This window comes from Anguilla rostrata, chromosome 1, assembly GCF_018555375.3.
Source record: "Anguilla rostrata isolate EN2019 chromosome 1, ASM1855537v3, whole genome shotgun sequence".
Classification (NCBI taxonomy): domain Eukaryota; kingdom Metazoa; phylum Chordata; class Actinopteri; order Anguilliformes; family Anguillidae; genus Anguilla; species Anguilla rostrata.
The window spans coordinates 27,506,440-27,524,093 of NC_057933.1; the positions used below are offsets into that span (position 1 = coordinate 27,506,440).

The 17,654-nt window shown below is 46.0% G+C and overlaps 1 protein-coding gene across 2 annotated transcripts; it reads left to right on the forward strand.

The window, feature by feature from the left end:
• Positions 1-1,207: 1,207 nt before the first annotated feature.
• Positions 1,208-16,213, forward strand: LOC135253498 (glutamate-rich protein 1). 2 transcript variants are annotated; one of them, XM_064332843.1, is made up of 6 exons: positions 1,208-1,564; positions 5,022-5,162; positions 6,398-6,535; positions 11,731-12,138; positions 14,072-14,263; positions 15,955-16,213. In XM_064332843.1, exons 1-6 carry the CDS (start codon positions 1,516-1,518, stop codon positions 16,080-16,082), a joined length of 1,056 nt encoding a protein of 351 aa, XP_064188913.1. In that variant the 5' UTR covers positions 1,208-1,515; the 3' UTR covers positions 16,083-16,213. The 2 variants fall into 2 exon arrangements, with proteins under 2 accessions (XP_064188913.1, XP_064188923.1); XM_064332853.1 differs by lacking the exon at positions 1,208-1,564 and adding an exon at positions 1,705-2,000.
• The last annotated feature ends 1,441 nt before the right edge of the window (positions 16,214-17,654 follow it).

Genomic DNA, 17,654 nt, shown 5'->3' on the forward strand with positions numbered 1-17,654 from the left:
AGGTTGTATTATCGCACTTTTCTAGTGCTGAAGCATTATGCAATCACTTACACGGGGTGTTCTCAGGTCATATCTGTGAAGCTATTTAACGGCGCCTATCCAACGCCATTGTGAAGCACATACTGCAGGTGAAATTTTATTCAATAGAGACTGACTGCTGGTCTTGCTGTTCTGAACTGAAAGCAACCCAAAAATCCCTCGATCTGCTCTTTAGGGCGGTTGAGTGCCCGCTACAATATTTAACTTGCACGTTACCCTCTTTGTTCCGGACTAAACGAGCAGAAATTTTTCAATTGCATTCTGCAGCTGTGAAGTTCTGTTTTCCACTGGTTCCACCATAAAGTTGAATGAAGCGACCATTCAGAAAAATGCATGATTGTATACAGGCATACATGTGCACTACAGCAATGTAAAAAATTTAAAATATAGCGCAACATTACACAACAATATCGACATGCCTCGGACACAGTTAAAGCTAAATTATTACAACAGTTGTCATCCCGTTTGTTTTATTTGTCTCTAACTTACTGCACACTGTACATGCAACGACACATGGGCGTAATTGAACATGGAATCGTTCGTAGTTGGACAGTTAATGTGTCATGCCTGTTTTGAAGTGATGTAATTCAATAAATGTTTCATGACATGCACTTATAGTCTGCATGTGACAATACAATCTAACCTCTCCGAAGAGTTGACTTTTGTTTTTCTCAACGTCAGATGATTTTAAAAGAATCAAGAAAAATTAAATCATTTATGTCAGCTTCAAACATAGCTACATTAATATTGAAAGGACACTTCAAAAACAAATAGTTCAATTTACTTCACGTATCGTAAACCATGAATTAACCCCGACTTTGTACAGTGTACAGAAGCCAACCAGACAATATTCACCCCCTGGCTTTTTGTACAGATAACATATCAGTATTAATTATGTAATAACAAAATAAAAAATTACCTTCTTCAGCGCTGACATTCTAGGTAATTCCAATTTTTTAGATCCTTGTTACATGCTGAAGTTACCACGGAAGTTTTGAGGCGCAATGCTTAAATTGGTATGCGCTGGTACTGATGCTGAAACACTAGTAGCCTAGGTATTTGGTATTCCCGTCGCGGTTTCCATGCGCTGCTGTCAAAACCGCTCTTCACAGCTGGCTTGGCTGGACTGCGCATGTCTAGCACTTTGCCGAAGCACTGGCGGAGCGCTGGAACTACACATGCGCTATTCAGAGAAGGTCCAATCGCCGAGCTGTTCCGTCTGTTGTCAGCAAGGCGCCAGTTGTGTTTTTTGAACCGATTGTTAGATTTGTAATTACTATGGTTTTCCCTATTACAGAAACGGAGAAAAATGTGCTGACCCAGTAACTATTAATAAATGCTAAATAATATTAGAACGTTTCGGCGTACCCGGCCTGGGAGGATGGCCATGGGCACCCTTCTTCTTAACTCGGTGGATAGGTAGCCTAGTCTAAACTCTTGGTTATCCTGTCCGTAACTAAACATGGCAAAATACTGATGAGTAGACACATGCAACACAATTGCAACATGGCAAACAGAAAAGAAGGTAAGAAACGCTACGGTGCACACTTTGTTGCTAAAAGTCTTAACTCTGCCTCATAGCTAGCTAACCATTGATAGCTAACGGTGTTGACTAGCGTTAGCTAGCTAATTTAGCACTTTTTATGGTTGAACGTAAGCAAGCCATCCACCATTGACGTCATTTTCAAACTCGCTCATGTCGAATTATAGCTATCGATAGATTCTTTGCTACTTAACTTGTTGAGTCCTTACTACTAGCTAACAAGTTATGCCATTGTTGTGAGCGTGGGCTAGCTTGCTCGTGAATTGTCAGAAATAACTTAGCAGGTGTCATGTGAAGACAGTACGGTGTTAATTAGTCTAAGGATACTCTGGTTTGTTACTAAAACTCATGTGAGTTAACGTTGCTGCCTTCTGGTTAGCGAACTTGGATAACGAAGGAAAGCGTGCTAGTAGACTGGGTAGGTAGTTGGCCAATGTTTGGGCCTACGTTAAATGCAAAGCAAATAACGTGATTTTTGCACGGGTGTGGTATTTACTTATCACAGTACTTTTCACCTCGATTTGCATATTAACTTATATCTGTCTTGTTCACATAGTTACATTAACATGTATGCTCACAAATGTTCAACATAAATATCACATTGCAAGCCTCCTCACTACCACAAAACAATTGATCTTCGAAGGTAACGTGCAATTCAGTCAAACAACATTCATTATAATTTTTTTTTTTTTTAAATGTTTTATTTAAATGAATTTCTCTTTGTACTCATGCTGTAGGGTGGTTGTTGTTGTATACATTTCACACAGAAAGGAGAGTGTAACTTATAAAATAAAGTTTGCGGATATATTTTTAAATTATTTGTTGTTTTAATTGTTTTTCTTTAATATAGGATACTTGTTTAAAAAAAATTTTTTTTAAAGAAACATGGCCTAAACTTATCTTTTTGATAATAACTTAATATATGTTTACCTCCTGGAATTCTGGTTAGAGAATCATACTACTCTTGATCGCTTATAAAGTCTTGATTTGTTTGAATAAAACGTGTCAGAAGAAAATTTAAGAAACCTGTTCATTTTTAAAATCTATTGTATCAGGGATGTTATAAAGCCTTATTAAAGGAATGAGAGATTACATATTGCTGTCTTTCATGGTGAAAAAAACGTGATGCCATGGTTAACATGTAATTAGGTGTGGAATGACAGTTGTTGCATCTATTGTAACTATGTTACCTTGTGGATTCATTCCTTAATACTGGTATCTTTCTGCTTTCAAATCATGTACGCCTTTGTGTGTGACCTCTGTGTGTGGAAACGCCTTCTTCACGGTCTAAAAACATTAATATTAATTACTCTTTGGATAGCCATGACGTATGCACAAATTACCTAACTGCTTTAAATGGTAATTAAAATTATTCCCTTAATTGGCTTGAGAAAAACCATGTGGCAAACATCAGCTACTTTGAATCTTTCATATTACTCTATAGAACCATTTATAGTGTTCTTACTGCAGCCCTATTCCAACCTTACAATGGGTTATACTATGGGTAAAATAGGCAGGATTGAGGCCCATAGGGTTGTGCACTTTACATATTTAAAGGTTTAAAGGTGCAATCTGTCAATTTTACAATGAGTTCCATTTAAGACTATTAGTAGCCTATATAGTATACTCTGAAATTTTGGATTCATGACTCATTCCTATTAATTCTGGGGCCAGTAACAATAACCTATATCTGTCTGGTCATATTGACTGATGCAATACCTCCCTGTTGTCCATTAGAGCTAGTGTCACGATTTGTCTAAAACACATGACCCATAGAGATTTAAACTTTCGTTACATTCTGTATCCTTGTTGGGTCGCCATAGACACTGGATTGGCACAATCACCTGACTAATCCAGTGGTCGAGTTAAAGCTGTATTTTGCGTTTTTTATGCTGAAAAAAAGGCGAAATGCCGGTAAAAAATAAAAGGCGTTCTATTAACACCGATTTTCCAAGGTCTTTTTTAATGGTCTACAATGGGTGATGACCCCAGATTGAACCACAAGAAAACAATGACTCCCGTTTCTTTGAGCCAGTCGTCTTTCGCTGTCTGACATTTGGGTTATCGACCATAATACTTCCGCAGCCGTTGGCAGCATTGCGACTTTCAAAGAGAAAGCGTTTAATCTGAATTAAGTCGAAAACGAGGTGTCACGACGATCTCGCTCTGCGTGAGTAAATTAAAGAAGAAAGGGTTTTTAAATTTTGGTTTGTGTTTCAAGAATTTGTTTTGATAGAACACCAAAACGTTATTTGTATCTTATTTAATCCCACTATTTTATCCTGCTTTTGTTACAAGTATCATAATAAAATAATGAATTTATTTAACATGAATTGTGTTACTGTTGTGAGTCGACATATTTATGACAAAAGTTATTTTTTATCAGAAAGCAAGTGATTCCGTGTAAAATACAGATTTTGAAATGTCCTGCTTACTAAGGACACAGCACTCCGGGGTGGATTTAAAAAAATGTGGCCGCTTTCACAGCAGGTAATGAAAATTACATGTTGAAACCATACCAGGGAACCCTCCAAGGCCTGAAGCCAAACGTGGTCCATTTAGCCTCTAACGCCTATGGCCACTGACAAGTGGCATCTGGCCAAGCAATATCCCGGAGCTGACCGAGCCGTGGGAGTTGTTAAAAAGGTTTTCCGCGCGTTGTCCAAGCGGAAAGTTGCGCCGCGCGTTGCTTCTGGAACGCAATAACGGAGCGCATTTCAGACACGCCGATAAAACCCCCACCTGAGCCATGCAAAATGAAATGGGCCAATCGGATTTACGCTGCGTCATTCCGTTCCCAGCAGCTCGGTTTCCTATTCCGGATTTGTGGACCGGAGATGGGCATCTCACCAAATGCCACCGAGCTGGCGCCGCTTTAGGGCTCGCTCACAGCACGGGTTTTAAGAGCACGGCTCACGGTAGGCCGGTTGTGGCCATTTGGCGAAAAGCCTTGTCGAAATTATCCTCTGTTTTTGAGGTTAGAGAAACTGGTATTTGTGAAGTGTGCAACTTTAAAAAATTATGCACAACAACTGGCCCAATGACAACTTTTTTTTAAGTGTATGTACTGGAAAAACAAACAAAAAATGTAATGCATTTCTCATTTTGCTGTACTCGGCAAACATAAAAACAGTTGCTCAACAAAATGCAGTGTGATCATATGCAGTGTACATTATGTGCTAACACATGGTGACGTATTGTCATATTGATGTCAAATTTGATTGCATGCAGTGTGCCACATATTTCCACATGTGTATCGTGATCATGTTTGAATATTTTTTATTGCATGTTTTTACATTATATTTATTTCATAGGTATTCACATGTAATCACATAGGCCTATATTCATGCGATTCACTTGTTACATAAACAGTAATTGTTATGTTAATTTGTTTATATTGGTATGATTTTAATATAAAATGTGTCTGTTGTATATTTAGTATTTCAGGAGAAACTTATGAGGAGACTCTACCCAGTGCCTCCAAAAACTGAAAAACCACAGGCGCCATTGACCAGTCCAGGATCAGTCTGTGAAAAAGCATGTGCCAAAGTGAAAACCATTAGAGGCACAGTAGCAGCAGGTAAAAAAACAACTCAGTACACTAGCTTCTCTGAAGACATCCAAAACAATCCAGCTTCCCGTGGGACGTTAAATGGCATTGTAGGTAACCTTCGTTTCTTTGGCTTCCTTCCCTCACTGTTTGAAGCGCTAGAAAACTTCAAACACAGTTCAAGACGTGCAGCGAGCATGGCTGAGCGCGTCTGTCAAGGAAACCGCTTGTTTTTTTATGATGTGTTGCTGTAAGTGGGATCCAGACCATGAAATGTTATTTTCTGTTCCAAGAATTCAGGCTGCTGTTACAGCCAAGGCTTCGAAAGTTGCTTGAATCTCCCGGCCTAAATTGAGAGAATGTCCTACTAAGATCCCTTTCACATCGAAGCAACATCCCATGTTTGCCGGTTGTGTGAAAGGGTCAACCCACATTATTTGACCTAGGTCCGCGACCCTGCTCTTCACCTGGGATTTACACGGGTACGACACAGCTGGGCTTTGGCACGAAAGGGGGGACAGGGGTTACTCTACACAACTCATTGCTGTCTTTTGTTTTATTGGTCCAAATTTCCTGAATCAATGCTTCAAGTCTCACAACTGCCCTCATGCAGTACTGATGTTGCAAAACCTTTATATAAATGGTGAAAACCATATTCATGTAAAAGTATATTTGAACTTAACTCTTTGGCTTCATTTTCGCTATCTATATTTACGTAAGAAAAGGATTTCTCAGTTGTCACAGGTAAATATGTAACAGTGAATGTAAAATAACGAATAATACGTTACTTAAATCGTTTCTGATATATTTTTTTACAAAGCATTTGCAATTCCGGAGTTAGCGGGTTAAGCCAGTGTAAGGGCAACTACATTGTATCCACTAGCCAGCTGGCTAACAAGCTGTAATAGCAGTAGAAAACGGAACGTGTGCTAAAGTAAGATTGCGTGCCCGGGTCTTGTGTGAATGGCGAGGACCCCGTATTTACCCGTGGCCATTAATTAATCTATTAACTATCAGACCGGAAAATAAAATCAGCAGTACACTGCGCGTTGCCCGGTGCAGGAGTGGTCGTGATCGTAGCAGCGAGGGGGACTGTGACCACCCACCACGTACGATCCAACGTAATTGCTTTGGTCTCAATGAAATGTTTGAAGAAGGGGACTTTTAAGTTTATCTAGTATTCCTTAGTCAAAATATTCAAGGCACCAGCCCCTTGGTTGTAAAGCGCCGCTAGAAACACTGCATTTCTGTCTTATGTATTCCAGGAGAAGAAGGGAAAAGCAAGCCGCCGCTGACAAGAGTTTACACCGTGCTTCCTCCACCCGAAGGCTACGGGGCAGGTGACGGGGAGTCCGCCGCACTTCCAGAGCCAGGAAGCGTCGATACCGAAGACGGCCCAGCTGGTAAGAAGGTCATACTCTCACATTTACGGGGGCCATTTCTGCAGCTTGTGATAAGTCGTAAAGCATTTCAGATTTATTTAAGAGGTCTTCCATCCCCAGGCTTATGGAGTTTAGGTGTGATGCTTGAAATTCACTGTCTTCAAGTACTCTCCTTAGGCTTAAGGTGAGCTCAGGGAAAAGTAGGTCCACGTTGTTGTCCTTAGTAACATTGCGTAAGACGTCCCTGCAAACGCCGCTGGGATTTCAGAGTAAACCTGCTTCTGTCAGGCACACAGACACGCCCAGGAGTTGTATTTTATATGTGATGTCATGCATACTCATTCTGGCTGACGGGTCCATGAATGAGTTAATGTTTTATTAATGTGTCAAATGTCACATGACACCCCGCCCAGACAGGCTAATAAGACAACCTCATCATTTGCATATTTGCCAACTAGTACAAGTTAATTGTGGAGGTTCTGGAGTTTACCTTTGCAATGAGTAGTGGTCGGGAACTAGACTGTGGGCTGGCTGATATGGAATAGCAGTTTGAGTTCAGATCTTACCATAAAATGGGTGTACCACCCACAGGCTGTAAATGCGCATTGCAGTAACCTGCTTATGGCGAAATCTGGATTGGCTCAAACTGCTATGCATTAGGAGTGTTATTTCTGTTCCAACCCTCGGTTACTGATGTTTGCAGGTTTGAACTTCAGTGGTGCTCTCTAGAACCTGGATTTAACATAGCAAAGATTTTTTGAAGATTATGCAATCTTCCATCTATTATCTATACCTGCATATTCCTGGTCAGGGAAGGCAGGGGCAGGAATACACCCTGGACAGTTCACCAGTCCATCTCCTGGTAAATGGTAAATGGACTGCATTTATATAGCGCTTTTATCCAAAGCTCCAATTGATGCCTGTCATTCACCAGAGCTGTTAGGCGTTAGGTGTCTTGCTCAGGGACACTTCGACACGCCCAGGGCGGGGATCGAACCGGCAACCCTCCGACTGCCAGACAACCGCTCTTACCTCCTGAGCTATGTTGCCCATGGTACACACACCGTTCACTCACAACACTCATGAATGCAAACATGCAGACTCCACGCAGAAAGGTCCCCAGCTGGGATTCGAACCAAGGACCTTCTTGCTGTGAGGCAACAGTGCCACCCGCTGCGCCACCATTCCGCCCCATTATGCAATATTGAATTTTTTTTTTAAAGTGTCCCGTGTGCACAGATACCCATGCACATCATTGCATAATCTGCTGCTGTGCTACTCATGTTTTCATTCACGTTCACGGTCAGGAACGGAAAAATCATGAATGTTTAATCTTTTCAGCGCCTTTCGACAGAAAGAAAGTGGCAGTGCATACAGTGTGTTGTCATGATGGATGTTCCTCACAGAAAGACTGCTCAAGTCCTTAACTCCAGGGTTTTCAACAGGGGGCCCTTGTATGTACTGTAAGGGGGTCCCTATCCAGAATTCATGTACAGTGACACACATATATTTGGGGAAAATGTCAAAGTGTAAAAGCTTTATATATATATATATATATATATGTATATATGTGTATATATATAATATATATATATATATATATATATATATAGGTACTTTTGTAATGGGGGACCCCTGGATGCCTTTGAGCCTGCATGGAAGTCCCTGGATCAGAAGAGATTGAAAACCTCTGGCTTAACTGATCTGGGCTCAGATCCTGTACGGAGGACGTCCTGGCAATGAGGTATAAAGAATGCCCTCCCGACCTGGGAGCTGCAGAGATTTTATTGATCTTTATGTGCTTCTGGTTGAAGTGCATCCAGGTTTTTGGTCCGTACCCTTAGAATGATGAAAACACTGAGCAGCATTGGTTCTCAGCCAATCGGAAGCACAGCCATGCAGGTTCCTTGTGATCGGAAAAAATGACTGGTGAAACTCATTATACCTGCTTAGCACAAATGCTAAAAAAAAGCTGAAATTAACCTGCCTTTGTGGAGCTGTCATTTTTGCTCTGCCATACCAATAATTGTGGCATTGCAACTTGTGCCTTGCGTTGGCAAAATGTGCCTGACTGGAAATAAGCCTTGACTGCAGTATCAAGCCATGGTGATAACAAGGACATGCCATTGCAGGTGATTTATTGTAATGAATCCTGTTGTTATTTTGAGATTCTTTGCACAGACCTCACGTTGAAGCAAATACAAAAAAAAAAAATTGTTTTTGATCGGTTAACAAAAAAATGACTGAAAAGTGGCAGTGTATATACATACATGGTGAAGCAACGTGCACATTTCTTGATCAGTTCTCGCCTCCTCAATCTTACTCTTCAACACGGCATAGCAAGCTTCTGGCAGCGTCAGCGCTTTGATTAAAATTCTGAAACCTTTGCACACTTTCATGACTGGCACCCACACGCGCGCTGGATTTCTTGGAAGTGCGGAGGCTTACCCCGGCTGACTGTGCCTGGAGCGTGATTGATCGACAGCCACGAGAAGGAGCCGGAAGTCGGGGCCTGCGAGCAAGGCTTTGGACTCTTTTCAGACGTCATCTCGGAAGCACTGACAGGATTTTCAGAAAGCGGTGTTCACACTGAGTCTGACAGCTAAAAGTTGCCATCACGGCACATTCGGGCAAAGTTTTTCTTTCTTCTCCTTTGGTTCGGGGTTGTTAAAATGAGGGTGCTGTTCCTCGTCGATTTTGACACGGTTCTGAAGTTAACGGAGGACTTTGTAAAGAAGAGTAATATTGTAAAAATGGGGTGCGGACGACCGACACAAGGAAGTCGACAGCAGTGACAAGGAACGTCCTCCTCGCGTCAACGTTTCTGGAATGTACTAGTGTAAAGGAGCAATTCAGACTTGAAATGTCTGTGGGATGACATCTTGGACAGACTCGATTGAACGGAACGTTTTCTGGACAAATTGCGTGAAATCCTGAGAGCCTTTCTGTGGGTCTCCGGCTCTAGAGATATACTGCAACTGCTCTGTACCCGTTGTGGAATAGCTTGTCACGGAAGCAAAGCAGCAGATAAAATACAAACCGGTTGTGAGGGCTAATGCTATCAATCCTTTGGTGAAGATGCAGACGTCTTTCTGAATTTGTATACTCTCACACCCTAACAACATGGAGTATGGGAAGGGTGTTTTTCCCCCAAATCCGATCTGGCTATCAACTGGGGGCTCTCTCCAATCTCTTATTTTACCTTGCTTTACTTGTATCCTTCCCTCGCTTCCTTAGCTGCACCCAACAGAGGACACAAGGAAAGGGTGCGAGGAAAGGACCCGATGATGGAGGAATTGAGGAAACGTATCAGGCAAATGGGACCTCCTTGTTCAGTCAAGTCTGAAGCCATGTCAGTTACAAACATGGCAGATGGGGGGGGGAGGTGGATCCACAGGTTGATCATTTATACGTTGCGTGTTCCCAAGAAATACTTCTGCATGTTTCCTTGCTCAAGGATCCTTCAAGAACCCCCTAGCTCCTCGCTCCTAGCGCCTTCAAAGAGCATTTAATGGGCTGGAATGTCCTTAAAGATGGCGGCTCTCAATAAATTTCCAGGTGAGTCGAGGACAGAGAAGGCAAGGACTGATACAATGAGTGATTGGAGTGAGCCCTGGGTGTCTTTCACATCACTTTGCTGGTAAGGAAGAGTGGACCACTTGCTATCAATCACTGGCTGGTTTGAGCCAATCAAAACTATCTGGAATGTGAAATAACTGATTAATACTTAACGTGTTCTTGATGACGTGTGATAGTCCCACCCATTTTTGCACAAAACCCCGGAGAACATATTATTGACTTGATTACATTCAGTTAACCTTCAATTTGGTGTGCTATCGATGTTCTCACTAACTTTGAGCACACTGTGACACGGCTGATATAGGTGCACATCACTGACCTCTCTCTGCCTCCTCCCGGTATTCATCATCGACAAGCCTCTTGCATTGCTTTCATCAGCAAGAAGCTTCTCGCACACTTCCCGTAGTTCCTGAATAATAATGAACCTAAATAATAATTAGCATTGATTTCTTGAGGGAGAGGGATGGCTTCGCATCTTTCACGATCAAAACAATAAGTGCAGTGCACGCAGCGCTAACGCTCCCCGGACGGGCGTTTGCACGTAGAAGCAGCGCTAGTTCTCCCTCCCTCCGGAGAACTAGCGCGTCGTAAAAACGCCACGCCGTCGTAAATACAGCGGGGATCTTCGGGCGCGTGCTAAACCGGGGGACTCGCCGTTCCGTGGAGAAGCAGGACCTTATTTTTTATTTTTATTTTTCATTTTATTTGCACCGCGGCGTCCCGCGAGCCCCATCGTTCTGACAGACAACCCCCCCCCGACTCCGCCTGGCAGTCTCAGGCCCCAAGCCGTTAGTCTTCCGCACCCCGGTGCCGCGGGTTGGGCGGGGCGGGGCACCTGCCTCCGAGCGCCTGGCAGCTCCTCGGACCCCCGGAAAGGGTGATGTCACGGCTGTCCGTGAGGTCACGCGAGGGGAGGAGTCATCAAGTGGAAACGGAAATGAACCTGAAACTCGGCAGCTTCCAAGCTGAACGCTTGCTTCGAAACACGCCGTCAGGGCCGGGTGCGTCGATAACCATTCCGCGAGTGCGTCGTCCCTGTAGCTATCAGTGCGTAAGCTCTTCCCGTTTCACCCGAGGACCAAATTAACAGAGCAATGGAGGGGAACTCAGCGGCTTGTTTACGCGTCGCGGTCATTCTCCGGATCAGCAAACGCGCCGAACGGATACGGTCGCAATTTTCATTACGTTTAGCGAAGGAAACCGAACACGGCAACGTTTCCAGGCGATTACGCGAGAAGCGTTTTTAATCGGACCAGATCAATCGGACAGTCTGCAGGACTCCGACACATTATTTTTTGGGTGGGGGGGGGTTTGATTCTCGCCGCTGAACTTTCTGTGCTGTGATACTTTCCCCGGTAGCCACACTGCTCTCTACTGTCTGACTGAAGCAGAAAGTATGAAAGGAGGGCAGACCGTCCCACTGTCCTTTACAAAAAAAAGAGAAATGTTCCAATCAGAATTTAATGAATGCTCTTTTTTTTATTGCATTGTGTTTTCATCACTAAGCTACCATAAGGAATGAGTCATCGCCTTTCTGTGCCTCTGCCTGTGAACACAGGCTCAGTAATGTATTAGGCCCAAGAAGTAAATAAATGAAGCGAAATAGAGTCTGGAATGTCTTCTGTTCTTTTTTCCAGCCGAGGCCAGAGACGAGAGGAGCCCCGAGCCGAGCGAAAGAGGACACCAGAGGAGGAGGCGGAAGAGGAGGCGTCACGGAGCGGCAGGAGGAGGAGGAGGAGGAGGTGGAGGAGGAGGCGCGGAGGAGGCGAGCGAACCAGGCGGGGCCCGGGAGGAGGAGGCCGGGACAGCCGGAGGGGACGCGAAGACGAGCAGGAACAGGAGGAGGAAGGAGAAGAAGAGGAGGCGCAAGGAGAGGCTGACCTCCCTGGGCCTGGCGCCCGGCGCCGCCGCCGCGGTGGAGTTCACCTACCAGCCGGGGCCGGTTGGGGAGGAGGAGGAGGAGGAGCAGCAGGAGCGCGGGGAGGAGAAGATGGCGGAGCTGTTGGACTTCCTCCGGGCCACGCGGGAGATCTGCCTCTCCGATCGTAAGTGTCCTCCCGCAGAGGCGCTCCTGCCCCTCCCCCCCCAGGGCAGCGGGGATGGACGCGGGGCTCCTGACGCGCAGCGCTCAAAGCCGGTCCGCGTATCACTAGAACCGAGTAACCGCGTGGAGCGGAAGCCGCCAGCGGGGGGGCGACCTCTCGGGGGAGTCCCACGCAACTTGTAGAACCTCGACGGCTCAAACCGCCATGCAGCGGGACCGTCATTCGCATCCCTGGAAGCAATCGGTGTCCCGACTTTGGCTTTCTCCTGGCCCATTCCAGCAGGCATCGCCCTACCCAGCAATCCTTGAGTTTGAAATAACTGCCATGCTCAGCCCTCCGTTTAACTTTAAAACGGGAACTGTGTAGTTAAACCAACTATGTGATAAAATCTGGTCTTCATATTGTGATGTGGGCCCCCTGTTTGCTTAGAGCTGGTCATATACACGTAGCACAATGAGATTTAGGCCATTTCATGACCAGGGATTTTCCTGGCTCAGAATCTGGCAAAGGTGGTTTCTCGACCAAAAATCGAGCAGGGGTTAAACCCTAGCCACAACCCCTAGGGCGAATGCATCGTCTTGAAACTCCCCTGATTCATATAGACATCCTGAGACACCTATTTCACTCTTGTTTAACGTTAGAGTTAGAATTGTTTTCCTTTGGAGGAGAGCAAGATTTGTGCTCTACAATATGTAAATGAAGGTGGAAGTACAATAGTTAAACCCCAGCCACAATTCCCAGGGCGAATACGTCATCTAAAACATCTAATTTATATTGTAGACATTCTGTGGAATCCATTCCACCAAAGGATCTGATTCACCACACCCTTATTTAGTATCTGTGTTTCTTGTAATCAATTTTGAAGTCCCCAGATCCATATGGGAATTACATTATTTTTTTTCTTTACATAGTTCAGCAATGTTTGCGTAAACTACGTCATTTAACAATTTACTGTTCCGGTTTATTTCCACGGTAGTTCCATAAAACATTTATATATTTGCAGTAATAATTAATGGTGCAGGCTGTGCTGGCTGTCTCATGCCCATGAAACTAAGCTGTAAAGACTTCAGAACATTTTATTTTTTAATAGTTCATTATAAAAAGTAAAATAAACAATCATGAATTCAATATATTCATGAAGTTTAAAAAATATATTTAAAAAATGTATTCCCCCGCCCCCAAAAGTAGTTCTGATAACTCATACATTCCCGTTGGTTGTATCAGTATTGAGCAGACCTGGGTCAAATACGTATTTGTTCTGGATTCATATACTTTTCTGTGCTCTATTGATCTTGCCTGGTGTAATTGAGCCTGCCAATATGACCAGAAGGCAAGGTTTGCACTTTTTGAAAGTATTTCATTGGTTCCAATACACCGGACAAGATCAGTAAAGCGTAGAAAAGTATTTGAATCCAGAACAAATACGAATTTGACCCAGGTCTGGTATTGAGTCATCTAATTGAACAATCTGTAATCTAGTTTTACAAACGCAGTTTATAAATCACGTCAGACTTCAGGTGGATACGCGCCGTGTTCTAAATTCCATGCGTGTACCCCGAGGCATCAGCTGTGGTCATATTTCCATTCTCTCGAACAGCGCAACAAGGACTTTTATTTTAGTATAAAAAACTTTGCAGTTGGGGGTTTTACGGGTAACGTCGGTTCCTTTCCGGTAAATGGTTGAGTTTCATAGCTCCCGACGTTTACTGGAACTCGCCGTCATCTGTATTCACCACCCGTTCAGCAGAAAGTAGAGACTCTTGAGTTTGTGGCTTTTTTCCCCCCCTCCACTCCTCTCTCCGTGTGTTATGAAGAGACGTTCAGACTGACCTTCAGAGCACTAATTAAGCCTCTTGTTGACAGTGCTGTAGGACGGAGTGAACTTCTCTTACCTTCGCCCTTCCGCCCCCCCCCCCCCCTTCCTCCACGCCAGGTGGTGCGTCCGCGGCGGCCCAGGTTCCCGACGCCGTGATGGAGGGCCTGACGGCCGGCCTCGCCGCCGGGACGGCGCCCCCTGCTGACCGGGCTGGACTGCGTCGCCTCCTGGCCCTGGCGCTGCGGCGGGACGCCGGAGGCCTGGCGGGGGCCCTGGAGGAGTTCGGCCGCGGCTCCGACATGCCCCCCGGTGCGTGAGGCTTGTGTGGACGCGGTGTGCGCCCGGGCCTTGTGTTCCGTGTGTGTGTGTGTGTGTGTGTTTATGTGTGTGCATGCATGTGTGTGCGCGTGTGTGTGTTTATGTGTATGTGCGTGCGTGTATATGCATGTGTGTGTTTGTGTGCATGTGTGCATGCATGTGTATGCGTGTGTGTGTATGCGTGAGTGAGTGTGCCCGTGTGTGTTTATGTGTATGTGCGTGCGTGCGTGCGTGTGTATGCATGTGTGTGTGTGCACGTGTGTGTGTGCCTGTGTGTGTTTATGTGTATGTGCGTGCGTGTGTATGCATGTACGTGTGTGCACGTGTGTGTGGTTGCATGGCCATGCTTGCGTTCATGTAAGAGAGTGTTTGTGCATGCATGATTACGTGTGTACGTGCGTGTGTGTGTGTTTGTGTGCGGTTATGTGTGCGTGGACACGCTCATGTACGAGAGAGTGTATGTGCATTCGTGCACAAGTGTTGATGTGTGCATGTCTATGTGTACATTTGTACCTACGTCGGTCGAATGAGAACTTATTTGCAGAGAATACACGAGTCATCAAAGCGTGTAGGGAATGCAAGGGATTGCGTAGCCAATCAGGAGTGGGCGGGGGGGGTCGCATGTGTGTGCTGATGATCGGCCTGTACTGGACCACCGGGGGCCTGTTTTTTTCTTTTGCCTGTCGGAGCGTTTCACAGATACAGTCGGGTGGTCCGGGCCCGGAGAAAAGAAACGGGCTCTTTAAACAAACGCAGCTCCGCAGTGCTGCAGCAGCCCGCGGGCGCCACCGCTTCGTCGTTTCGGGGGGGTCGCGGGTCCCCGTCACGCCCCGGCGGCCGCCTCCCCCCCGAGGCCGGGAGACGGGATCGATAACCCCGCGTTTCACCGCCTCGCGCTCCGCTCCCCAGACGCGCGTCCTCCCCCTGTTCTGCAGCCTTTGCTCTTCCCCCCCCCCCCTTCTCTCTCTCTCAGCCCTCAGCCTCTTTAATTAATATTTATTCCCGTTTGCTTAACCTTTATCTAGCGAGCGAGATTCGCGCGAGGTCGTCTTTCATTCACGGCGGTGTTCCTCAGGCAGAATCGGGGGGGGAAAAAAGGAGCTGGCGAATTCCGTCGGCCGCGGAGGGGAGATTACGGGGACGGGTTCGGGAAAGGCCAAAGTCGCGAGGCTGCGCCGATTAAGGCGTCGGGGCTGCTCAGCGACCCGGCCCGGCGAAGAGTCGCGGCGCGTAATTAACGCGGCCGCTCGGGCTCGGTGTGGAATTTTACGCTGGGGTGACCTCTCCCGGCACAGTGTCCCCATCGCCGAAAGTTCGTACTACAAAGAAGAAGGACTCCAAGTGACCCTGTGAAATGGCCTCCAGGAGAAACGGGTTTCCTAAGCAGTTTCTTGCTTTGTTTCACTCTCTCTAGGAGCGTAGAAAGGGCTCGAGGGTGGTACGCTTTTAGGATATGAATTATGCACGCGTCCGTTTTTTTTTTGGAACCCGTTTGATGTTATTCCTGCATGAAAGAGGGGGGGGGTTTGCGAACACTAAATTAACGGTTCGGTTTCCAGTAGCTGCTGGAAACGGTGGCAGTTCCCAGGAGGAGAAAGTCTCTGAGTTTGAGTCCTTGAGAGCGCTCTCGAGTCGAAAGGTCACCTTGCACGAAAATAACGACCGTTCTCTCGTCTCCGCAGCGGAGACGTCCGCCGTCCGCTCCCTGTTCCGCTATTGGCTGACGGACGTCCTGCCGGCGCGGAGCGATCCGGAGCCGGCCGGGAGCCCCGCCCCTCCGCCGGCGACTCATCAGGAACCTGTGCTGTGACCGGAGCTGTCCCACCCAGTTGGAGAGACATCTTCATTTATCCAAAGGAAGAAATCTGTATTTTTATATTTTTTTATTTTATCGTTGACTCTCATGTTCAACAAAGAGAAGCGTCCGTTAATAACACTGAATTGGTCTTTGAGTCCTTGATTGTTTTTGTCTCGTTCCTCTCCCGCATTTCCATTCCAATGTTAAGGTGCAACAATTCAAAAATAATTACAGTTTCACAGGGGGGAATTGAAAATCGTTGGCCGTGATTGGTCCGTCGGCCCTTCGGGGGAACCGTCTTCGGCGGCGGCGCGGTCCGGGGGAAGACGGCATTGTGGGGAGCGCCTCTCGCGCTGCCGCCCGAGGAAATGTCAGCCCGCTAATTCCGCGCAGCTTTTTTGAATTGGCCTTTTCGCGAGCGCGCCCGTCCTGAACGGTAAATGTCAGCGCTCTTCCGATCGACCTCATTGGCGTAACTGACGTCTGAATCCCGTCGTCGGTCTCGCTGCGCCGCTATCCACCGTCAGTTAAACCTGTGTTCTCGCGCTACGCCTGGAGCAAAAGGAGCGTTCAGCGCCTGAGCGCTTTGTCTTGCATTTCTCACTCGCCCAAGTACTCCAGCCGTTATAGTATCTATTTTGCATAGCTCAGGTAGGTAAGAGCGGTTGTCTGGCAGTCGGAGGGTTGCCGGTTCGATCCCTCCCCCCTGGGCGTGTCGAAGTGTCCCTGAGCAAGACACCTAACTCCTAATTGCTCCCAATGAGCTGATTGGTACCTTGCATGGGAGCCTTTCACTGTTGGTGTGTGAGTGTGTGTGTGAATGGGTGAATGAGATAAAAATTAGATAAAAGCGCTATATAAAATGCAGTCCATTTTACCATTTATATTGAGGAGTGTTTACTGAAGTGGCCCTGTTTGCGCTGGACTAGTATTACCTGGGGTCCTCGTGTGCTTTGTAATTATTGCGGAGGGGGTCCGTGATGTTAATCCCACGGCAATCTGCCACGTCGAAAATTTGGAAAATAAAAATTCCTCTGCAAATGACCTACCGCATTTCACAAAACGCGGAGCTCGTCTGATGATGTCGGTCCCGTGTCAATCGGCAACTCTGTAATTTGGGGTTATTTCAAAGATTCTCAGTTTTTTCCATGCCTTCTTTCTGCGTGTTTTTGGATTGCGAGTTATGGAGGCTGCAGAGTAATTTCTCAGTGCGAATTTTGACAGCATTTTGTGCTGAGGGTCCTCAGCATGGAGTCCTGTTTGGAGAAGGAGCTAGCTCGGATGCAGAAGAACCAAATCTGCGAAGATAATGAGATGCATGACGTGCGTGGCAGCATTTGCTAAGGAAAGGGTTCCTATAGCTAGCAACCGGTCGTCTGATTTCTAATTTTCCAATGAGCGTTCCTCCAAAATTGCACACAAAACAAGCCTGGGGATGTGACTTTTTGATTGCATCCGGTGATAATCCTTGGGACTTGGATTAGGAAATTCGAGTGAAATACAGACTTGGTTTATCTCGTGCAAAAGGTGCCACACGAAACACAGATGCAGGGGGATTAGTCCTAGGTCCCCAGGTAATTCTAC